The sequence below is a fragment of the Pseudochaenichthys georgianus genome, chromosome 1 (genome assembly GCF_902827115.2).
Source record: "Pseudochaenichthys georgianus chromosome 1, fPseGeo1.2, whole genome shotgun sequence".
NCBI classification, from domain to species: domain Eukaryota; kingdom Metazoa; phylum Chordata; class Actinopteri; order Perciformes; family Channichthyidae; genus Pseudochaenichthys; species Pseudochaenichthys georgianus.
This window is the reverse complement of record NC_047503.1, coordinates 22,454,226-22,478,122: the sequence shown is the minus strand read 5'-3', so window position 1 is coordinate 22,478,122 and position 23,897 is coordinate 22,454,226. Positions and strand designations below refer to the sequence as shown.

General features: G+C 42.2%; 2 protein-coding genes across 3 annotated transcripts; both read right to left on the bottom strand.

Annotated features, from left to right (window-relative positions):
* Positions 1-906: 906 nt before the first annotated feature.
* Positions 907-11,309, bottom strand: nol11 (nucleolar protein 11). Its single transcript, XM_034078000.1, has 18 exons — positions 11,107-11,309; positions 10,411-10,524; positions 9,937-9,993; positions 7,998-8,146; positions 7,785-7,842; positions 6,560-6,701; positions 6,053-6,259; positions 5,470-5,546; positions 4,901-5,024; positions 4,614-4,705; positions 4,430-4,495; positions 4,137-4,321; positions 3,889-4,014; positions 2,439-2,660; positions 2,128-2,206; positions 1,926-2,018; positions 1,607-1,714; positions 907-1,067 (listed from the first exon to the last, which is right to left on the bottom strand). The coding sequence occupies exons 1-18, from the start codon at positions 11,251-11,253 to the stop codon at positions 954-956; spliced, it is 2,160 nt and encodes a 719-aa protein (XP_033933891.1). The 5' UTR covers positions 11,254-11,309; the 3' UTR covers positions 907-953.
* A 354-nt stretch (positions 11,310-11,663) lies between these two features.
* On the bottom strand, positions 11,664-18,113 carry LOC117442066 (beta-2-glycoprotein 1-like). 2 transcript variants are annotated; one of them, XM_071202784.1, is made up of 8 exons: positions 17,964-18,113; positions 16,598-16,774; positions 15,897-15,993; positions 15,406-15,482; positions 13,624-13,812; positions 12,896-13,075; positions 12,386-12,583; positions 11,664-11,862 (listed from the first exon to the last, which is right to left on the bottom strand). In XM_071202784.1, the coding sequence occupies exons 2-8, from the start codon at positions 16,737-16,739 to the stop codon at positions 11,816-11,818; spliced, it is 930 nt and encodes a 309-aa protein (XP_071058885.1). In that variant the 5' UTR covers positions 16,740-16,774; positions 17,964-18,113; the 3' UTR covers positions 11,664-11,815. The 2 variants fall into 2 exon arrangements, with proteins under 2 accessions (XP_071058885.1, XP_033933991.1); XM_034078100.1 differs by lacking the exon at positions 17,964-18,113 and adding an exon at positions 17,160-17,386.
* Positions 18,114-23,897: the final 5,784 nt, after the last annotated feature.

Here is a 23,897-nt window from a genome sequence, read left to right as displayed (position 1 = left end):
TAATTGTAACAGAGAATTCCAACATCTGGTACTTCTTATTTTACTCAAGTACAAGATATGATTACTTCTCCCACCTCTGGCCAAATCACACATACAAATAGATTTCAGATTACATTAAAAGTCTGACTCTGCACTGTAATACAAGTCTCTATATGTATAGTCATTCACATTACATGGTAGACCAAATTACCCAAATGTTAAACTTAAATAACATCAATGGGTCTTGACCTGGGCTGCAGACAGACAGGTTGTGTCCTTCTTTTCTGTGGCATTAGTGACCTGAAGCTGTATTATCTAAAAAGCCTTCTGGTCAGCTAAACTAGACAGCCTTCAGCCTCTGCTGTCAGTTATTGGTCATGGACACAACGCCTGCAGATGTTCCCAGACCAGTGGTAACAACACAGCAATACTCCTAAAGGAAGATTTATTTGATCCCTTGTGTTCTAGCATTTTGTATATCTCACTTGAACATTCAAAAACAATAATGATTGTAAAAAAAAGTCACAAAAGGGTAAGGATTTTTTTTTTACCGTTATATTTATGTATTCAAAATAAAAAGGTTCTCCTCTGGTAATTCCAGTAAACAGTCACAGCCATTCACTCGCACAGTTGTTTGTTCAAAAGGTACAATCCCATCGTTAAAAGGCTTTTGAATACATTTCAGAAACCAATTGTTAACCAGTTTTATCAAGCTAACCATATTATCTGGTAACATTTTCATCATCTTGAACAAGAGTACATGGTTTAGAGGAATCTGCAACTCAATGCTTAAATGACATGCATGTAATTCATGTACAGTAAAGCTCATGCATCTTGAGTTCTAATGGCTAGCATCCGTTGTAAAATGCATCTTATATTAACCATTTTGAACAATTAAACAACCTTGAAACCACTACAGGTCAAAAGTTGTAATGAGACAATCTGCTCAATGGTTTATTAAAAGTATACACATTCTAAAACAGCTCAATGACTTCAATGGAGTATTGTCCGATGTCCTTGTTCACCTTCATCTTATTGAGCTCATGGAGGCTGCCCTCGATCTTTCCAAGCTCAGAAAACAGTCTCACCTGAGGGGACAGAAAGGCATCTTGGTATTAATTGTTTCTCAGATCACTATTTTCTGATAAAACTGCAGATTTTTAAACCATACACAACCCAACATCCAATTCACCAGCAAATAAGAATAACGTATATATTAAAAATGATCTCACAATATTGATGTTTGGGTTTTTTATCCATCCTATGGCGCGTTTCCACTGCAGCGGGTAGCTCGCTTTAAGCGTGCCGAGCCGTGTGGGGCCCGTTTTTGGTTGCGCTTCCACTTGGCCTAGTTTTGGACCGGGGCTACTTTTTTTTGGGGGGGGGGGGGGGGGGGGGGGGGGGGGCGCTCATTGAAGATGACGTCACGGCTCCGCCTACACTGCGTTACTATAGTAACTACCCCAGTTCCTAAACTGTAATGGAAGCGCAGCATTAAAGTGAGCCGGGCCTAATAAGGCCTAACCAAACCGAGCGAGGCCGAGCGAGGCCTGCAGTGGAAACGCGCCACAATACTAATACCAGGAGGCCACTTACAAATGAAGACAAAGGGAAGACGGTTTGTTACCTGAGACTTAACAAAGGTGTGGAGGTTGTGCAGTAAGCCTTTGGCCTCTGGAGTCATCGCTAGCACTGTGAAATGGGCGTCCAACAGCAAGCATACCCAATCCATGATCTACAATCAAAGAAAAAGGAAACCACAATGAGATTTTATGTAAAAACTCTCTCCATCTTTATCCTTTTACACTGACTGTATACAATTCAGACCAAACACAGTTAAAGTCAACATATGAGCCCAGTTTTTACCATATCATGGATTTCACAACCTGAAAAATTCACAGAAATGCCTGATCATTTTTAATATCTAGTTAGACGTTGACACAGACCTGAGTCAGAGTTGGGGATCTCAATCCATGCATCTGCGGGAAAGCATCTTGGGAATATTTTAGGTAAAGGAACTGCAGGTACCGGAGGAAAAGCTGATTGGATGAGAAAGAACATTACATTATTATAAGCCTCTAGTATTACCGTTACTACATGGTACTGGGTATCGTTGTATGCTGCCCAAGTTGCCTTGCTGTTACTCACAACAACATGTTGGGGGGAGAGATCCTTCAGGTGAGGGAGGAGGAAGAAGTCGCTGTACGCCGTCATCAGGACCTCATTTCTATACAGCTCGAGTTAAGATCTCATTCAAATCATTACACACCATAAACGTTGCATTTATGCAGTCTATACTATGACATACAGCTGTTACTGATTCACAAGATGTAGGTTGAATGACAACAAAACGATTTAAAAAAAACTGATTTTGGTTAAAGGCACATAGTATCATCACAGTGAGGTATAAGATGCGACTGGGTGGTGAGCATGTGTTTGAGTGTGCACTGGGAGGATACAGTAAAACACCCTTGTGTAATCCCACTGGACAGATGTGTTCTGGTGGAGTTGTGGTCTCCTTTTTTTCTGCTTCGGTGCCACCTGCCTGATCCATGTCATTGGTGGCGGGGCTGAAACCATTCTGCAAGCCAACTGGGTCTCGCTCTCCAGCCATCAAGGTTTCCATTAAGCTGATACTCTCAGGCTCCAGGTTCACTTTCTCTGCATCACTGTCTGGCATACTGCGACATTAGGGCACAACAACAAGGTTACTTTTTGATTTGACAACACATTACTGAGTTTGTTTACCCTAAAGAAAAACAATATAATACTTTAGTGACCCCCAGTGGTAGAATCAACAAGACCCTGTGGCAGAGACACCTATTAATGATTATATTACAGTCCTCACTGAAGTGGTTTTGCACGTTAAAACTAGGGGTCGACCGATATTCCGCATTTGACCGATTATCGGTATCGCTCTTTTTTTTGTTGCAAATTGCCGATACAACTTTGGCTCTGATGCGGCCGTTTCTCTGGCTGCAGTCACCACTCTGTGTACACGAGCAATGTCCCGCCCACAGCGCTATCTGATAGGCTATTACTGAAGATTTTCCGGGCGGGAGCCAGCCAGAGAGGCGGGACCTTCTCAGATTACAGGCAGGTGCGAAAGAACGCAGACACAGACTGAAGCAAGCAGCAGCGCTGAGCGGCAGAGCCATACATGTGTTAAACCGAAGTTCAATAAACATCCCTATCCCCTATGCTGAAGTTGCAAAAACACCACGATCTTATGATCCAATTCTATCAGTTTCCCAGTTACACAGGGACGCGGGAAGTCAGTCAGAGTTGGGGGTGCGTGCAGTGTCTCACAGCGGAGTAACTGTGGTGCGGGGGGGCTGCGAGTGGAGCCCGCCGTTTTTCAGGTTGATATGTGAAGCTCATTAGCTAGCCAACATGTATCTAGCAAATGTTTAGCAAAATATTAGAAGTGAGGCTACTAGACTAACGTTAGGTCTACTGTAATAGCCTCACTTTTAATAGTTTGCAAAACATTAGCTAGCACTAGTGTTTTGCAGTTGCTAGCAGCTTATTGGGATTTTATGCTAGATAGACAGATATAATAAATTAAGCATTATTGTTATAGCATGTCAGCCTGCAGCCCCACTTCTTGTCTCTCTCTAACTCATTGCAGATGGCTGCACTAAAGAAAAGGGCACAGAGAGGAAACCAGTTGTAAGATGTTTAAAAGTTAATTAAAAATAATATATGCTTAAATGCATTTCAAAGAAGTTGTGTTGAGTTGTGTTGGAGTTTGTGTTATTCTACATTTTGACACCAAGATTTTCTGATTTTACTGCAAATGTATATCGGTTCCAAATATCGGTTATCGGTCTCCTTGATTACTAATAATCGGTATCGGCCTTGAAAAAGCCATATCGGTCGATCCCTAGTTAAAACAATCTGTTTTACCTGATAAAGGTCTTAAGGCAGGCACAGGTGACAGCTTCAGGGATGTCAGGGAAGAACTGCAAGCAGAGCTGACACAGGAAGTAGTCCTTCTTCTCCAAGGCCAGGAGCACAAGGTCAGGACACATACTGTTGAATGTCATGATGGTAAGTCTTCACATTAGACTGAATTAACACTGATTGGATTAATCTAGTTTTTATCTTCCAGTTCATTCTTCATTAACTGATTCAAAGGGGAATGCTTTACTGACCTGTGGCAGAGGCAGCGAGTCTGCACGAGCTGAGCCAGGATGCTGGGGGTGTAGAAGGCTTCCTCACCCAGGCTCCGGGACACGAGGGCTGCTGCGAGCTGCCCTAGGGAGGGCTGCAGGTCCTGGACGTCTGTCCTCGAGAGGAGCCCCTCCACCTCCTTCTGGACCTCTGCCACTGATGCTGTCTGCAAGAACAATTACAAAATGTTTATTTTTTTTTTATTTTTTTTAAATTACACTTTTTTCTAATGCAGTTTCAGTATTATGAGAGCCATGAAAAAACAAAATTCTACCTTGATGAACTCCATAATTTGGTCATTTGTTAAACTGGGTGCTGACTGGCTCTTACGGGTTGTTCTCTGTATGGAAAGAGAGAATAATCAAGCTGTCAGTGTGGAAAACACGGGGTGAATGCACCAGCAATTCAGGAAACAGCTGTCCAGCCTCTTTCCCATTGAAAACATTTGTCAAACATACCGTCTTTCTGGTCTCCACTGTTTTCGAGGGATTAGCTTTATCTTCATGCAAAATGTTATTCCAAGATGGTACAGAAGTGGAAGCTTTGGACTCTGTAACAGTAAGAAAAAAAACAAATAGAATGAGTCAATTTGCAATGCTGAATCAGTGCTGCAGCATTATTAAGAATGAGCTACTACAAGAATACATGTTATTGCAGTTTTTAAAGACAAATGCTTTTGTTTGAAGTAATTTGTATAACGTTTTGGTTACTTCACAATCAGTACAACACATTTGTTTTATCTCACCTTCAGTCTTGGTTTGCCTTAGTTTTCCCAGGGCAGAGGCCAGGGAAGATTTGGGGCACTCATATGGAATAACCGAGAAGCTTTTCCCATGTGGAATGAATAACTTGTTCGAATAGCCCCATAACTAAATCCAAGAGAAATTGGACAAAGAGGAATAAAAAGTTAATATTTTGCAATAGTGATGATACAAACTATCACAACTGATCTTTTTGTGCGTAATTATGAACTGCCATAAAGTTGTGAGGAGGGACAGAGAGCCCTGTCACAGTGGAGAGCAGGCACAATGCACTACCAAAGTCATACAGTCCTCCATCAGCACCAGCAGCTGGAAGGACAGGGAACCTTGGTCTGCATTCATAATGATAATAATAATAATGGAAGCTTTTTTGGGTGAAACACAGACTTCTAAGCTCAGCCCCACACTAGTGATTGTCCCGTGTGAGCTCTCGAGCCCTGCAGTTAGCATGGCTAAAAATCACTAACAGCATATTGTGTCATCCTCGGATCATATATTGGAAACATTATCACTTGGTGGGTCATTTTTGCATAATACACTAAAGCATTCCTACCTGTCCATAGATTTTACCCTTCATCTCTTTTCCTGCCTGCAGCGTCTGGAAATTGGTATTCCAGATGCAGAGGAAGTCTGAAAATATCAGATATAGAGAGACATTAAAGAACCACACACTTTATTTTGCAAACAAGGCCATGAAAGTGTACATAGATCAATACATCTTTGTAATACGAAAATGTAAAAATTTGATCACAATAACATTCCAAGTGATTTCAATTTAGGATTCTTTCTTTCACATTCAAGCTGAACAACAACAACAACAACAAAGGGACCAGTGCTGGGATTGTTGCAGTTAGTACATCGGATGTTGGCACAGAGTTAATACAATTAATTAATAAAACACTAATGAACAAAGAAAAGGCAGATAACATAACCAATTTTGATCCTCTTAAAAAACGTTTATGTGTTCTGATTCACTAGAACTGCATACTGAAAACATTTAGTAAATCGGAGATGGATTAAATCAAGATCTGTCATGCTTAAAATGGTACATTTAATGGAGTTAAAACCAGCCAGATGCTCAGGCTGAGTACAGCACTTGCAGTCTTCATTTGAGGCAGTGTATTTTAACAGCTTACCTTTACCAGCTCCGGCAGAGGGGTGTGGAAGCCCCACAACAGCTACATGGGCTTCATCCAGGACCTGAGCAGATGCAGCCTCCAGCAGACCCTCCCCCACAGGCAGAGCCAGCAGCAGGCTGCGGGGCAGCGGGAGAGCCGGGGCCCCCTCATCAGCCCCAAGGCCCCGCACAGGGACTATACTCTGGTACACATGACCGTTAGGGTCTGGATGGAAGGAAAGAAGAGGCGCAAAAGATACAATTAATGATTATGAAAGAGAGATCAATAATGGAACGCATCTTCCCATATTCTTCTCTGCCATCTTGTATGCAACACCCTCATTGCAACCAACAGTGTGAAAACCATGGCCAAACAGTACAAACTGTGCAGGTGGGGTTTTTGAATTCTCCCTTTAACACATTCCCGGCATTACTGTAAACCTCCAATCCAAGGCAAATCTATGAAATTAACCTATGCTGTTGAACACTGAAACTAATAATATTTCCAAAGAACACGCAGGCTTACATAGATATACCAGGCGGATGTGTTTGTCTTTATAGGAGGCAGAGAAGCTGAGGGGGGAGAGTCCAGGCTCCTCTCTCTCCAGCCGGTACTTCTGTAGCGTGTTGGGATTAAATCTCTGCAGGTACAGGAAGTTATCTCCTTTCTGTGGGAAGACATTGAGAGGCAAGGCAGAGAGGCTTTTAGAAATACAAACAACAATGATTTGAACATGATCATGGAGAAAAGGTGTACAGATGGGGGCGGTGGTGGCGAAGTCGATAGGGACTTGGCTTGGCAATTGGAAGGTCACCAGTTCAAGTCCCGGCAAGACCAAGTGCTACCGAGGTGTCCCTGAGCAAGGCACCGTTCCCTACACTGCGCTGTTCAAAATGGCTGCCCACTGCTCCTAACACTAGGATGGGTCAAATGCAGAGAAACAATTTCCCCACGGGGATTAATAAAGTATATCAAAATAAAAAAAAAAAAAGATAAAATAAGTTATTAGTAAATTGATTAAAAAAAACAGGACATCCACATCATTAACCATGCAGGCACATACCAGTGTTTCCCATATATTGATTTATTTGTGGCGGGCCGCCTCAATTAAATATCGTCCACCACAAATGGATCTCATAAGAAAATGATTTTTTTTTTTTTTTTAATTTATTTATTTATAAATGTTGGTGGTCTAGTGAGGTGGGCTGATGATCGGAAGGTTGCGAGTTCAAATCCCACCTGGAACACCACTACTAGTGTGCCCTTGAGTAAGGCACTTAGCTCTCAGTTACTCCAGGGAGAATGTCCCTGTAATTGGTCGTTGTAAGTCGCTTTGGAATAAGGCATCTGCTAAATGCCTAAATTGTAAATGATATTTTTGGGAGAATCAACCCCACAGATCCTCAACTCCGGTGTGTCTCACTCATTAACAACGCAACACAGAGCAACAAGAACGTTGTCTACAATAGCCATGAACTCGCATGCATTTTTGTTATTTGAGGGGGGGTGGATGCGTGGGCCACCCGAATAGGTTAAGGGGCCTTTGGCTTTTCTTGCCGGGGGGTTGCGGTGCAGTGCCCCCTCAAATAGAATCAAATTCTGTGGGAAACACTGCATACACATGCCCTCATATTAAGTGTCATTACAGCGTAATATTGCGAGACGATACAATTAATGCATAAAATAAATTCACTCAAGTTATGAGCTTTCGTGTCCGAGATAAAAAGCCAAACAATTTAAATGATGTTACCTGTTCAGTTGTGAAGATAACTAACTGTTGTGACTCTGTTAGTACATTGGTGCTCCACCTAAGACAAACAAACAATTGATCAACACGCTACATGAGGCAACAAGTGAGACTGTAGCACAGAAATAGTAACCAAATTATATCATGATTTGAAACTTCTACATGCATAAATAGTTTGAAAGGGATTTACTGGGGGTGTAGCCAAGTGACACTGACCTGATGGCCTCTTCTTGAGCCAGGACGTCCTCTATGGGCTGCTTGGGAGCAGAAAGGAGAGAGTCCAGGAACCTCACAGCTCCTCTCTGGAACAGGACCACAGGCTCCAGTTCAGCCGCAGAGTGGACCCTCCAGATATCTGATGACACCTGGAGAGGATATAGAAGGAGGGAATAAGTCACCTGATTGATTAAAGTACACCCATCATGTTATTTGTAGGCATATATTATGGGTCTCAGATATGATGTGTTTTTCTCAAAATACAAATAGATCATGCATTTTAGACATCCCTCATATCCCTCTATTCCAGCCCTGTTTAGAGAAATGTGGATTTTGGCTCCTTCGCTAAAAAAAAAAAAAGAGGAGGCGGAGCTAATGCCTGATCAGAATTCTACCAGAGATAAAGTTAAATCCTGCTGGGATAAAACACCATCCTGTTCTAAACCACACCAAGGATTATTTCTGAAACAGTATGGAGCTCAAATTATTTTTCTCTTGTGGGTTTATCACAAGGTGAGTTCCTTTTTTTATGTCCTGCTTTTTAAAAACACATGTGCTCTACACAGTACAGGTTAGTTCTGAGTGTTAGCGAGGCTTGATAATGTAAACAAATACCATATTACGTCCAAAACACGCCAGGCATTGTTTCTGATAGCAACTCTCTGTGGGTCCACCATCCGAAATTACGTAATATCGGCAGCAAATCTGTATCCGCTCGTTGTTTCCTCTGTTACTTTAGAGGAAAATAAGGGGCCACGTACTTAGTTCCCAGTACTTAGGTGCCGTTTACACGAGAACGCAAACGGTTGTATCCGCTACTTTTCTCTTTCGTATAGCCCGTTCGTTCACACGAGGCCGTAACGGAAACGCAGATACAGACCCCGCAAACGATAACGGGCCCCAAGGTCTGCTACTGACCCCAAGGTCTGCTACTGACCATGCTACAAAAATATACAGCTCCTCTACAACAACCATCAGCAACAAGTGGACATGGAGAATTACATGAACTACATGTTGCTAAATCCAGCGTGGGGCATAAACAGAAGGGCAACCATGGCAACCATGCTCGGGGGTCTTCTTCACTGCTTTTGGTGTATTTTGTGGCGGAAGTACAGCGTCACTTACAGGCCCGGCATATGTACTACAGCGTCTCCAGCGCTTTTCGAAGCTGCTGGGACTCCCAGCAGCTTCTACTGAAGCCTTCCGAGTAAATCGCCAGAACGCCGACACCTCATCACTCCACCGCTCCCATGTTTCTTTTTTGTGTTGCCATAAGTTAGTCTCTCTCAGTTGGTGCGCTGGGATAATGTTAATGCTAATAATGCTATTGCCGGCAAATACAATGGCGGCTTCACAAAAGGGACTAAAAAGGGGGGGGGGAGTTCTGATGAACTAAGTTCTAGTTCCAGACCTTTTTAGTGTGAACGAAAAATCCCAGGAACTATCGGAACTAAAAGGGAAAAGTACGGGGAAAAGTACTCCGGTGTGAAAGCGCCTAATGGCGCTCTAGGAGGAGATTCAGGTGATAAGGTGGGGGGGGTGTTACCTTGGTTGGTTATTTGCTAATGGTTACACAAGCCAAAAAAAAAGTCTCTTTACACAGAGGGGACACATGTTTATGTATCAAAGACATGAAAAAGTGGATTTTGCATAATAGGGGACCTTTAAAGATCTCGGGAGTGGAAAGAAAAACAATACATTGCTAGGTAAGGTTAGCTGCCTTTTTAGAATGAGTCTGGAAGATATGAATCCCATTTTGTATTGAATCTATACCACCCACCACCACTGCCCAGCATACTTGGTGAAAACTCCATCAAGACTGTATCCACAGTAGTTTTGATTCATCTAGTGTCATGCTCTCTATGACAACAAGCTTTTAACTTGGAACAAGTATAACCAATATTGCCATTAAACACATTGCACAAAGTCATTCACTTACGGTTGCTTTGAAGGCCTTATCTAAGTGTATGTCTTCTTCCTTCCAAATTCTGATCACCTGAAAAAACAAACAGAAATTATTTTTGTGACAATATCCTGCAGATAATTCTGGAAGGCCAGATCTACAGAGAAACCTAGAGAATAGATTATTACAAGTTTATTTTTCAAGCACCACAAACAAAGTGGTCTGTTAGGTCAAACCTTTAAATGAGGTAACAGTGTTTAGTGAGTAATGATGGGTGAATTAAGGAATGTATTTAGACCCAGTTAGTACACGTTTACTGAAAAGGCAAAATTCCTTCATTGTTTATCCAAAAGACTTGCTGATTATTTTATGGAAAACTAAGATAACTGTCCCAGTAATTTAGTCTATACTTAAGAATTGATTTATTCATTTTTTGCCAAATGTCTCTATGCTGGTGCTCCAAATCAAGCACAACAAAACATGGTCGTACTAGAATGACTGAAAGTGTACCTTGCTGTCTGCCACTGCCACATATTCCTTGGTCTTTGAGTTGTAGACTGCTGAACAAGTCAGAGTCTGTCCTTGTTTTACTGTCCAGCTGCTCAGTGACTTCTGGTCTGAAACCTGTCAGAAACACAAAAAGAGAAATAAAGAGGACTAGTTATTAACATCAATGACTGCCCAAGATAGTGTAACGTTCTACAAAGGGAGTCGGAAACTTATACCACTCACAACACAAACACGTTTCCCTTATATCTACAAAAGTACATGTACAACTGTGTGATTATGCACGTTTAACCTACACCAATTATAAAGTTGACGTTTACTGAAGAAGAGCTGCTTGGAGAATAACTTATGTATGTAGAGCTGTCCATTAGCTAAATATGCACACTGCATACTTAAATAACTGAGTGTCTCGTAGTGTAGACAACGGCGGCTAGCTACAGTAGCATGTGCCTGTTTGTTTATACTCGCATAATGTTTACCATAATACAACTTGACTTAACGACCTTAACTAACGATGTTACCTTTAAATAACTAAATGTACTTTCACAGCTATCTGATGTTTGTGTCCTATCTGTTCTGGTGGTTTCTGCTACAGCTACTGTATGTCGAGGATGCCAACACGAGTTACACATGTCGCAGTCGCACTGATCAGCTGGCCCAGAAGAGAAGAGCCTCCTCAAAACAAACGTTACACGTTACCTTGAACAGCGTGACAGATCTCCTTGAGTCGGTGACGACGACATGGTCGCTGTCTCTCTCCGGTTCGACACCTTGAATGCCTGAATTTGACAGATTTTGAGATGGAGTAAGTCCGCACAACGTGTATCCCTCATACAGCGCGGCCATGCTGGACGAGAAGAAAGTGGACTCGTCGGCTCTCGCGAGAATGGACGAGTGTTTGTGAGAGGCCACCGTGCGGAGTCGCGCCTTTACGTCGCGGGAGCGCGCACCGGGTAAAGAGAAAACTGTCACAAATTGTAATTAATTCTAAGGCAAAATATCATTAAAAACGAAATAATTATCTTATCTCGTTGTGGTTTTGATCAATGATGATAAATGACCGAAAGGCTATAGTTTATGAAGATTCCAATGCTTTGTTAGACCTTCAAAGCCTTTAAGTATCTTACTATTGGTAAGGTTCACTTACCACTTCACTTAGGTTCACCGTTTTTATTTTCCCTAAACATTACAAGTAGTAAATGAAATTATTGAATAAGTACATGATGGGACAGATGACCAGACACATGCACCAGAAACCAAATTGCATTCATATTTATTGATAGAGGACTGAAAAGGTCAACATGTCAACAATCACAAATATGGGAAAATCCATTACCAACCAGAACAAATAAACATATTCCTTATTGCTGTAGTTAAATCTTCCTCAGATAAGCAATCTGCTGCTGTTTCAGCATTGTGTGATTTCTGATGGAAGTGAACCCGGACCACTTGGCTCTGGAAATGAAACAGACACACAAATAAAGAGAACAGGTCAGAATGTGTGCGCTTCCCTTAAAGAGGGCACTTCATCTTAATTATCACTATTATAACATAAGGAACAGGTCTAGAGATAATTGCCCCAAAAGCATTGGCTGTCATTCTTTTTGTTGAGTAGACATAATGGAAAGTGAGCCGCTCAACTTAGACTTGAAATGACCATATCACGGAAAACCTGAGAGGCAAGTGAGTCTGACCTTGTGTTTTAATTGTATTTTTTGTATTTTCTTTTTTTGCACCTGTAAAAATAGGCAAACATTGGCAGGTCATTTTTTTTCAAGATTCGTTTTTGCCATTGAAATTCTCTTTGCGGCCACAAGAGGCTGAAGTTCACCTCTAGCACATAATCTAAAAAGGACTAAGGTTGTGATGTGATAGTAAAAACAAACAGAAAAAATATAATAAAGTAAAGCGTGTGGCGTTATTGACTATGTGGCTGCTTTGTAATGATATTTTGTAATTTTAAAGCAATATAACTTACGGTCAAAGCATTCAGGGATTTTGAGTTTTCCGTCGGTGCACTGGGTTTGCACTGCATAACTACAGTTCATGGGTTTGTCAATGCAGTAGACTGAGACAATGTCGTTGTGTAAGACTCTGTTGGGTTGTAGGTCTTTGATCCAGATTTGTTTTCCTTTGTATAATATCCTTGCCGTCTCTATGTCGACACTGCAAGGAGCTGTAATTCAGAACGTGAAGTAAAAACATTAAAATGATTTAAAAGTGTTGTTTTGCTCCCTATACAGGAACATATGACATGAACTTTGGGGGAAAAAGCTATGGAATTGTGCTTGAATGACATTATTACCACATGTCCGGTACAGAGTGGGAACAGGAATACACAAATCAAAACTGGGAAACAGTTTTATTTCTATAAAGCTAAAATCCCAAAAAGAGCTACAATTCTTTCATCCTTGCAAGATCAGACAAGAAATGCACCTACCACCAACATTGTAATGTAAAATAACTGTAGCATTGGTTTTAGCCCTACCTTTGCAAGATGGCTTCTCAGACCATTTCCCATTTTGCTGACAAACAATCTCATGGCTTCCTTCAAGCACATAGTCTCCATTGCAGCCATATTTAATCGTTTCCCTATAGTCATAGTCCCTCGGTTCGCTGCTTGACATGAAGCCTCTGTCAATGTTCTCCGGTAGAGGGCAGGTCACCACTGTAAGAGGACAAATGTAGTCATTCATCTTTTTTTAACAACTGTTTGCATAAAATCCCATGCTGTTGCAAGTTGAAGTGTATTAGAACGTTTATATGAGAGATGGTGAAGACCAATGTGGTAGTAGAGTTGCATCTTATTTGAAAATGTGCCATGTGTGTCACCTTTTTCAGCTCCCACTGTAAAGGCAATAGGAAGCAACATTCTACATCTTACAATCTGATCGGATGGTCAGATTGCTGCTAGTGCAAGATACAGTGTCATGTTTCCCAAACGGCACTCATCAAATCCTGTTCACAAATGGACTTTGTGGAAAGATTGCTTTCTTATTTTCTGATACTAAGATCAATAATACATTTACATTTCAGTTTTCTAAAACAAGTTTGACAATCCAAAGTGTAAAACAGTATAATATAAATGTCACTATGGTTATAGTCATGACTTGCTTTTCATATTCAACTTTTTAGTTATGGCTCAGATCAGTAAATTCAATGCCAGAAAACGGCTCACGGTATTTATACAGCATCTCCCTTTCCAAACCTTCATACCTTGACATTCAGGTGTTTTGGTCCAGTTGCCGAGGACAGTGCACTCTGCTCTTGCGTTGCCAAAAACGATGTATGGAGGATTACACTTGTACGTCCCCCCGACACCATAATCAACAGTGTTGCCTCTGATCCTCTTGTCATAAACAATCATACCGAAAGGTGGAATCGGAGCAAGATCACAGGTAACAGCTGTGAGAGAAGAGACAGCACATGTCATTACGTATAATGTATATTGGTTAGGGCTGTCAGTCGATTAAAATATTTAATCGCGATTAATCGCATGATTGTCCATAGTTAATCGCGATTAATCGCAAATTAATCGCACATTTTTTATCTGTTCTAAATGTACCTTAGAGGAATATTTTTCAAGTTTTTAATACTCTTATCAACATATGAGTGGACAAATATGCTTTATGCTAATGTTTATTATCATTTGAACAATGACAAATATTCTCATGAATATTAAACACAACAACCTGGAACCTCTCCCATTCAATACAAATGGTGTGTGTGTGTGTGTGTGTGTGTGTGTGTGTGTGTGTGTGTGTGTGTGTGTGTGTGTGTGTGTGTGTGTGTGTGTGTGTGTGTGTGTGTGTGTGTGTGTGTGTGTGTGTGTGTGTGTGTGTGTGTGTGTGTGTGTGTGTGTGTGTGTGTGTGTGTGTGTGTGTGTGTGTGTTCGTTCGTTGGAGCTATGTGCAACTCAAGGCATATGCTCGAACGGGAGCTGCCTGGACGCTGCAATCATGTTGCTGCAATCATGAGTGTGCTGACTTCTCGTACAATGTCCCGCTGTCTGGCTTCCTGCATCAAGTCAAGTGCTTGGCGCAGTTGTGTGGATAGAGCGCTCCTCTGTTTTCATTAAAACAGCTCCTTATATCCGTTAGCGCAGCTAGCTAGCACCAGATGCTAACAACAACAATAGCCGCGTTCACACTGCGGTACGGTAATGCACGTAAGGTCTCTCTCTTGCTCGCTCGGGCCACACACACACACACACACACACACACACACACACACACACACACACACACACACACACACACACACACACACACACACACACACACCCTCCCGGTCCTCCCGATGGCCAGTCGGTGTCTGCCGGTGAGCGTGGAAGTGTGGTCTGCCACAAGCCGGCGGCAGGAGCGGGGCTGTCAGCAGCATCAGCTTGTAGATGGTATTTTAAAGTCGATGCGCTCTGAAACTACGGGGCGGCCGAGGAAAAAAAATACACATGCGTTAATCGCGTTAAAATAATTAGTGGCGTTAATTTTTTTTGTTGCGTTAACGCGTTATTAACGCGTTAACTTGACAGCCCTAATATTGGTAAATAATGCACGCTTGTATTCTGCACTTTTCAGCTCCTGCAGTCAACATGTTGTTGCAACCTTGGGCAAGACACTCAAACCAAAGTTGATGGGATGTTGTATGTGTGTGTGAATGTGTGTGTTTCTTGGAGTAGGTGACACCTTGCATGGCATCCCCTGCCCCTGTATCAACGGATGTGAATGGGTGAATGCTGATTTGTATATAGAACTGCTTTAAGGGTTCATAAAGACTATATGTAGTCCCTTTACCATGGAAAATGTACACATTTATACTTAGTTTTATTTAGAACACTTACATTTGTGTAAATGTATTTTCACTGGCCTAATATCAAGTTATTCATGAAGTTACACAATTATTGTGGGGCTGTCTAATAAGTCCTCAGAGAATTTAAACTGAGAACAGTACTTTGTGCTGAGTGTTCTGATTTAAAAAAGAATGTAATGGATTACATACGCTTGCACTCTGGTACTGGTGTGCTCCATGTTCCATCAGCAAGGCACAGGGCACTGCTGTTTCCATTCATGGTGTACCTGAGCAGAGCCATATCATTTGGTCAGTTCATGCTTGGATAAATACACAATAACACAGGTGTTGACTTAAATACTGTTAAAGCCATTTTAAATATTGATTAATCATAGGAATCTTAAAGTAGTGTTCAGATGCACACAAAATAAGTTAAATAGGAATTGTCATGGTTATCATTGATGCTGTTATACCTCAACATTATTAAATGATGGCTACGATTTATCTTTGCACTTCATTTAGATATTGATGCAAGTCACATGGATCTTTCTTAAAATACTTCTATAATGTATTGTGTGCATGATTAGAGGTTCTCCATTTGGAATTCAGTGTACCACCAGTGTATAAGGGACATCAAGATGAATATCAGAGAAACTGACACATTTCAAACAACACCATTCAACAAGATGTTCTTTCTTTACCCTTCATCACAGGTATAGTTGATCATACTCTGGAACTCAGTGGCCTCATAGTATAATTCTCCATTGGACAATGGATCAGGATGGGGACACTGTTTGGCTGCAGACGAGAACACAGGTGTTACTATTTTGATATGAATATTGTTTAGATAGAAATAAATGTTTGCTGTACACCCTGTAAACATAATAAAGTTAAGTTGGGATCTAGAAAAGACTATGTTGACATGTTCTATGTTATTTATTTTGCCAATGAACAGACAACTTACTCTCAAGTCCTGGATATACATTCATAATGCAGAATAAAAGAGAAACCTATTGAATATTTGTAAAAGCAATAATAAATACGTATCTGACTATTAGAAATGAAAATAAACGTAAAAATAAGAGTGTGGTTATCACAATCCGTTCATCGTTCACATTGTTTCACATGCCTAATGAATATGTAACATCAAAAACAAGTATTCATTTACACAATTTAATTTCTACATTGTAAAATCTATCTGTAATTATCAATTAATAATTGTATTTAAAATGACATCATTATACAGCTAGTTTTATTTTACAAAAGTAAAAGTTTCCTTACGGTTGATATTTTGCAGAAAATTACATCATGTTTAACTTAAAAAGTAACTCAAGTGTATGAATTTGCACTACAAGATCTGTGAGAGGATCCCTAGTGTTCACGAAAAATAAAGGATACCCACGTGAGCACATTAATTTGGTTTTTGTCCATGTTCCACTGGCAGCACACACAATATTCCGAGGGCCGGAAACTGGGGTGTATCCCTGTTTGCAGGACAGCGCTAACTCCACACCCGGGGTGTAGAACCTCTGGAACCCACCCATCTCAATGTTGGCAGCCAGCTCAGGCCTAAGACATACTGCAAGGACACATGGATTTAGTGATATGTATTATAATGGCTTGGAGAAGACCGGTTTGTGATAGTTATAGACCTCCAGAATTGAAATATAAGATCATTATATTAAATGAATGCCATGTGCTGATTCTAGAAATAGAAGGAATAGGTGTTGTGTCTGCAATTATGTCACATAGCAAATCAATGTGAAGTTGCATTTGCCCTCTAAAGTTTAGGTAAAATATAATTATTCTGTAAGCACAAAGAACAGAACAAAAAGTTTAACCATTAGCTTCACAGCATATTGAAACACACCATTTAACCATGGCAGACAACAGACCTTTCCAGAGGAATCATGCAGATCTAGCCAAATAAAACAAGTTAAACAAGAAGAAATAATAGCAAATACCATTGTCATGTTGTGTTTTTACGATGGTAAAAAACACAAATGGAAATAGCATAAACAAAGCCAGCTTGCATTCCATCCTTTGAAGAGATGTTTAGACGCTTCTCAGTTCTTTCCTGTGGCCACACAGTGAATATCTGTCCCCTGTTTCACTAATGTTTGTGTTTCTCTAAAAGTAAATAGATAAGAGCAGCATGATGTAACTTCTCACTGGCTATCCTTGTTTTGCTTGCTTTTTGCAATAAGAGATTGTTCTCGTGACAGTTTACTGGAAATGAAAGTTCAAGTCGGACTTCCCCCTTGTTGCTGCAATATGAAACACCAGCCCATTTGGCTCCATTTTGCTATTGCTTAACTGTAGTTTCTTACTAAGTACGTTTTTAGTTTTTAAATTCTTTAATCCTTTTTTGTTAATGCATATGGCACACATTTTGACGCAACATCTTGCAAGAAACAGCGTCTGAGGGCTTCTTAATATTTAACAAACTATGAATGTGTCATACCCACGTAACGGGAAGAAACTCAGCTATCAGACAATATTAACCGTTTTTAGTTAAACAAAACAAAAGGGTAATAACAAAGGCTCTGAATTAGCCCTGAGCGAAAAAATGCTAACGCACTTAGCACAGAACTCAAGGTAAAATACCCTTATTACTTATCGGATCTGCACAAAAAAGATATCGATTAGCAAACTGAGATTCCACAGATTCCAGACATATAAGAATCATCACTGGGCGATCAGGATCGCGGCCAAACGACAAGAAACAACAACAAAGAAATGTGCTTTACGGAGCCAAAATATCTTACCTTAGCTGTTGTTCTGATCAAAAGTTGTGTTCAATGGCATTAAAACGAGAAAAACGCTGCTGAAGGTTAATCCAGAGGTTAATCCATCATCATATTTATGGCAATAAACGTAGGTTTCTATAGAGTACAACATAGCTTTCGGTTTGGGCAAACTGCGTGTGCATCACTTTCAATCCTCAATGGTAATGTTTAGATGGATTTAGGAACCCCCCCTCGATTCTATTGGCTCTAACGGTTCAAAAGAGGTGTCAATCACCAAAATCGAACAATGGGTTTGTTGGAGTCGGGAGGCCTGTTAATTTATTCCGGCAATTACACAGACCTACTAATTAACCTAACAGAAGCTATTGAGTCTATGTAAGTTTACTGCCAGGCTCGGATCCACCTGGATCAGCTCGGTCTCACCTCTACTAACTCCCGAAGAACCAGGTTCAATTAACTGCTGTTTCAATTCACAGTTTTACATTTCTTACATTAAATGCTAACTTCAACTGGCCCACTTCAGTTGTGACATTTAAATTCTAAATTCAACTGGCCCACTTGAGTTGTGACATTTAAATTCTAACTTCAACTAGCCCACTTCAGTTGTGACATTTAAATTCTAACCTCAACTGGCCCACTTCAGTTGTGACATTTAAATTCTAACTTCAACTGGCCCACCTCAGTTGTGACATTAAACTATAATAGGCCTTAAACTCAATGTACCAAACCCCTTGTGTTTGTAAATACTGTGATTATAGAACAACATGAAATATAATGCATTTTCATTGTGGGTTATACAAGAATATATTTGATTATATTTGATTATTATTTGATAATATTTGATTATATTAACTTTCGTTTTAATTATTCAACTTAATATGGAGACCTCAACAGGTTCCAGAGATATGGCAAATATACCCAAAGGTGTGTTGTCTAGACAGTTGTGTTAAGTTAATTTATTTAGTTCAGTCCTTTTGTCTTTTGCCTTGTCTTGTGATTTCCTGTTTTATTTTGTAGTAACCTTTCCCTCTCGTTTCAGAGCATTCCTGCCCTGGTGTGTTTTTCCCGCCAGTGTGATTGTCAGCCCCTCCCTTAATTGTTGCCACCTGTGTCCCCTTACCTAGTGTGTATATATAGTCTGCGTCTCCCTTTGTTTTGTGTCAGTTTGTCTTGTCTCGTCAAGCCTGCCAGTCATCCCTTGATCGTGTGAAGTATATTTTTGATAGTCCATGTAGATGTTTTTTGGTTTAGAGTTTTTGATCCTCCAACTGAGCGTTTTGTGTTTGACCTTAATTAAAAGACCTTGTTAATTCTGATCTGTTTCTGGTGTTGTGCGTTTGGGTCCTGAGCCTCGTGACATTCTTAACAGTACGAACTGACCAAAGAATGGACCCAGCCGACCCAGACAGGTTCAGAGCAGCTCTGCGCTCACAAGGCACACTTTTGTCTCAGCATGACGATCAGCTGAAATCAATTGACCAGGGAGTGAGAGAATTGAGTGGTCGTCAAGAAAGCTTCCAAACATCTGTGAACAGCCAAGTAAACCACCTGGCAGATCAGCTTGTTCGTGTCCTTGCCCACCTGGAAGCTGGATCTCAAACTGTTTCCGCGGCTTCACCCCTGCCTGAGGCTGTGAATCCTGTGATCCAAGGACCTACTCCTTCTTCATGCTCTCGTCTCGCATCTCCAGAGAAATTCTCCGGTGACTCAGGTGACTGTCGTCCTTTTTTAGTCCAATGCGACCTGCATTATCAACATCAGCCTTCTGCTTTTCCAACAGACCAGTCTAGGATAGCTTTCATGATAACACACTTGACTGGTAGAGCAGCAGCGTGGGCTACAGCAGAATGGGCTAGAGATCACTTGGACTGTTTACTGATTCCCTTAAAAAGATTTTTGATCGTACAGCACCAGGGAGAGAAGCGGCTAAAGCTCTAGTTCAACTCAAGCAAAGAAATCAAAGAGTGTCTGATTATGCCATAGAGTTTAGGACAATAGCAGCAGACAGTGGCTGGAATGATCTGGCCTTGCTGGACGCCTTTGTAAATGGACTTTCAGGCCTTGTCAAAGATCACTTAGTCCCATTAGATCTTCCAGAAGATTTAGACTCTGTGATTGCTCTGGCTATACGAATAGATAATAGGCTCTGGGATAGACAAAAAGAAAGAGAACATCCTGCAGTTCGTTCACCAAGCTCCAGGGGGCCTCCTCGTGGCATCCGGATGGGGGAGGATTCGTTTCCAGGGGTCTGGATCAAGCCTCCTTTGACAACGCCATCCACCACATCAGAGGAACCCATGCAACTTGGCCGAGCAAGACTTTCACTGGAGGAGCGGGAACGGCGCCTCCGCCAGGGCCTGTATTTCTACTGCGGGCATCGTGGACACCTGATGGCCGCTTGCTCACTAAAAGACGGGGCTCCCCAGGCAAGAGGAGGGCGCTGGTGAGCCGACTAACTTCTGACTACTCTCCTCGTACGCTGACTCCTATCCAAGTAAAATTAGGTAAGAAAACCTTAACACAGAATGTTCTCATTGATTCAGGAGCAGACGAAAGTTTTATGGACTGGAATTTTGCCAAAAGCTTGATCATTGTCACCATGCCCTTAGCTCAACCTTTAAATGCCAGCGCCCTTGATGGAAGATTATTGTTTCAAGTCACTCACCACACAGAACCCGTCCAGGTTATCATAAATCACAACCACACAGAATTCATGACATTCCATTTATTCGACTCCGCACAACACCCTATGATTTTAGGCTTCCCATGGTTGAAAAGACATAACCCTCACATTGACTGGCGTTCTGGTAGGGTGAAGGGGTGGGGAAGAGAATGTAATCATACATGTTTGGTTTCACCAGGATAATTTGAAGGGCTGTCTGTAGGAAGGGTTACTTCAGGTAGTGAGTTGGAGACGAAGGAAGTAACTCATGACCATGCCTCTGACTTACCAGACCTGCCCAATGTTCCCTCCTGTTACCACAACCTGAGGGAGGTTTTCAGTAAGACTCGGGCCTCTACGTTGCCTCCTCATCGACCTTATGACTGTGCAATTGACTTACTACCAGGTGCCCCATTCCCAAGGGACGTCTATACTCAATTTCTGGTCCTGAAAGACAATCTATGACGGATTACATTGACTCATCTCTGAAGGCGGGCCTCATTCGTCCATCGTCATCTCCTGCTGGAGCCGGATTTTTCTTCGTGGGTAAAAAAGACGGATCCCTCTGACCCTGCATAGACTACTCTCCCCTGAATGATATAACGGTAAAAAACAGGTACCCTCTCCCCCTCATTTCCACTGCTTTTGAACTGTTAAAAGGAGCTAAGATCTTCACTAAACTTGACTTGAGGAATGCCTATCACTTGGTCAGGATAAGGGAGTGGGATGAATGGAAGACTGGATTCAATACCCCCAGTGGCCACTATGAATACTTAGTAATGCCATTTGGGCTGACTAATGCTCCTGCTGTATTTCAGGCTCTTGTGAATGACGCGCTCAGACAATATTTGAATCATTTTGTGTTTGTCTACCTGGATGATATATTGATATTCTCTCCTGATGAAGAGTCCCATGTTCAGCATGTCCACCAGGTCCTCCAAGGCCTTCTGGAAAACCAACTATTCGTGAAGGCTGAGAAATGTGAATTTCACAAGACCTCTGTCTCATTCCTGGGCTTCATCATTGCTCCGAACCAGGTCAAGATGGATCCAAGCAAGGTCAGTGCTGTCGCAAATTGGCCCACACCCACCAACAGGAAGAAGGTACAGCAATTTCTCGGTTTTGCTAACTTCTACAGACGTTTCATAAGACATTTTAGCTCCATAGCTGCACCTCTCCACTCACTCACCTCAACCCATGTTCAGTTTTTGTGGACTCTACAGGCCGACAAAGCTTTCCAGGAATTGAAAAGACGGTTTACCTCTGCTCCTGTTCTCATCACTCCTGATTCACTACGGCAGTTTGTGGTGGAGGTGGATGCTTCCAATGATGGAGTTGGGGCTGTGTTGTCACAATGTTCAGCCAAGGACAGCAAACTTCACCCATGTGCATTTCTGTCACTTAAGTTAACACCTGCTGAACGCAACTATGATGTAGGCAACAGAGAACTTTTGGCAGTCAAAACAGCGCTTGAGGAATGGAGACACTTTCTGGAGGGGTCAGAGCAACCATTCATAGTCTGGACGGATCATAAAAATCTTGAGTACATCCGAAAAGCTAAGAGACTGAACTCACGTCAGGCAAGATGGGCTTTGTTCTTCACTCGTTTTAACTTTTCCTTGTCATTTAGACCCGGTTCACAAAATGTCAAGCCAGATGCACTTTCTCGTGTTTTTGATCCTGAACCCTCGGCAAAGGATTCAAAGCTCATCCTTCCACTAAACTGTGTGGTTGGAGCGGTAACTTGGCCAATAGAAACAGAGGTGGTGTGAGCCCGACACCTAGGGGTTGCCCCAAATAGGTTGTTTGTTCCTCAAACTGTGCGTCCTAAGGTCATTCAATGGGCTCACACCTCGCTGCTCACCTGCCATCCTGGGGTAAAAAAAAACATGTACGTCATCAAGCAACGGTTCTGGTGGACATCTATGGAGAAGGATGTCAAGGAGTATGTGGTCGCCTGCACCATCTGCGCCAGGAATAAGACCTCTTCCAGGCCCCAGATGGGTCTGCTCAGGCCGTTGCCTATCCCCAGTCGGCCCTGGTCCGACATCTCAGTGGATTTTGTCACCGGACTGCCAGAATCCAAAGGTAACACCACCGTCCTCACGGTGGTGGATAGATTCTCTAAAATGACACATTTTATTGCTTTGCCTAAACTGCCATCGGCCAAAGAAACGGCTGAAGTGTTGTTGCACCATGTTTGTCGTCTCCATGGTTTTCCCAGGGACATCGTGTCGGACCGGGGTCCTCAGTTTGTCTCCCGTTTCTGGAGGGAGTTTTGCAGCCTCAACAGGGCCTCTGTCAGCCTCTCTTCCGGCTACCATCCCCAATCAAATGGACAAACGGAGAGACTGAATCAAGAACTGGAAACCTGCCTCCGGTGCCTGGTGTCCCAAAACCCAGCTTCTTGGAGTAAACACCTCACGTGGGTAGAATACGCCCACAACTCATTGCCTACCTCTGCCACCGGATTGACTCCGTTCCAGTGCGTCTACGGTTACCAACCTCCCATGTTCTCCGAGACAGAGAAAGAAGTCATGGTTCCCTCGGCACACGCATTGGTCAGGCGCTGTCATGGCATTTGGGATTCAGCACGTCGGGTCCTCCTTAGGACTTCGGCCCGCATGAAAAAAGCGGCTGATCGGCATCGCCGTCCTGCACCTGTGTACAGACCGGGTCTGAAAGTGTGGCTATCCACCAGAGACTTGCCCCTGAACGTAGTCTCTAGGAAGCTGGCACCAAGATTTGTAGGCCCATTCACTGTGGCAAAGTGTATTAACCCTGTGTCTGTTCGTTTGCGCCTGCCTAGATCACTCAGAGTCCATCCAACATTCCACGTAAGCAAACTCAAGCCGGTCAAGGAAAGCAAAATGGTTCCCGCTTCCAAGCCCCCCCTCTTCCCAGGATCATTGATGGAGGTCTGGTCTACACTGTCAAGCGTCTGCTGAAGGTCAGAAAACGAGGAAGGGGTCAGCAGTTTTTAGTGGACTGGGAGGGTTATGGACCGGAAGAGCGGGAATGGATCCCATCTAGCTTCATAGTGGACCAGAACCTGATAAAGGATTTTTACAAAAGCCATCCTGAACTCGCTGGGCCGTCCGGAGCCGTCCGTAAAGGAGGGGGTACTGTGGTGTCTAGACAGTTGTGTCGAGTTAATTTATTTAGTTCAGTCCTTTTGTCTTTTGCCTTGTCTTGTGATTTCCTGTTTTATTTTGTAGTAACCTTTCCCTCGTTTCAGAGCATTCCTGCCCTGGTGTGTTTTTCCCGCCAGTGTGATTGTCAGCCCCTCC

Excerpts from the sequence above, each read along its gene's own strand:
- nol11 (XM_034078000.1), bottom strand. The coding sequence starts at position 11,253 with ATGGCCGCGCTGTATGAGGGATACACGTTGTGCGGACTTACTCCATCT. Across the intron at positions 10,525-11,106 it reads GATCTGTCACGCTGTTCAAG|GTTTCAGACCAGAAGTCACT; the intron begins GTAACGTGTAAC and ends TGTTTCTGACAG. Across the intron at positions 4,496-4,613 it reads CAGTGGAGACCAGAAAGACG|AGAACAACCCGTAAGAGCCA; the intron begins GTATGTTTGACA and ends CTTTCCATACAG.
- LOC117442066 (XM_034078100.1), bottom strand. The coding sequence starts at position 17,235 with ATGGAATGCAAGCTGGCTTTGTTTATGCTATTTCCATTTGTGTTTTTT. Across the intron at positions 15,483-15,896 it reads AACTATACCTGTGATGAAGG|GTACACCATGAATGGAAACA; the intron begins GTAAAGAAAGAA and ends GGCTCTGCTCAG. Across the intron at positions 13,813-15,405 it reads ACCAGTACCAGAGTGCAAGC|CTGTTACCTGTGATCTTGCT; the intron begins GTATGTAATCCA and ends CTTCTCTCACAG.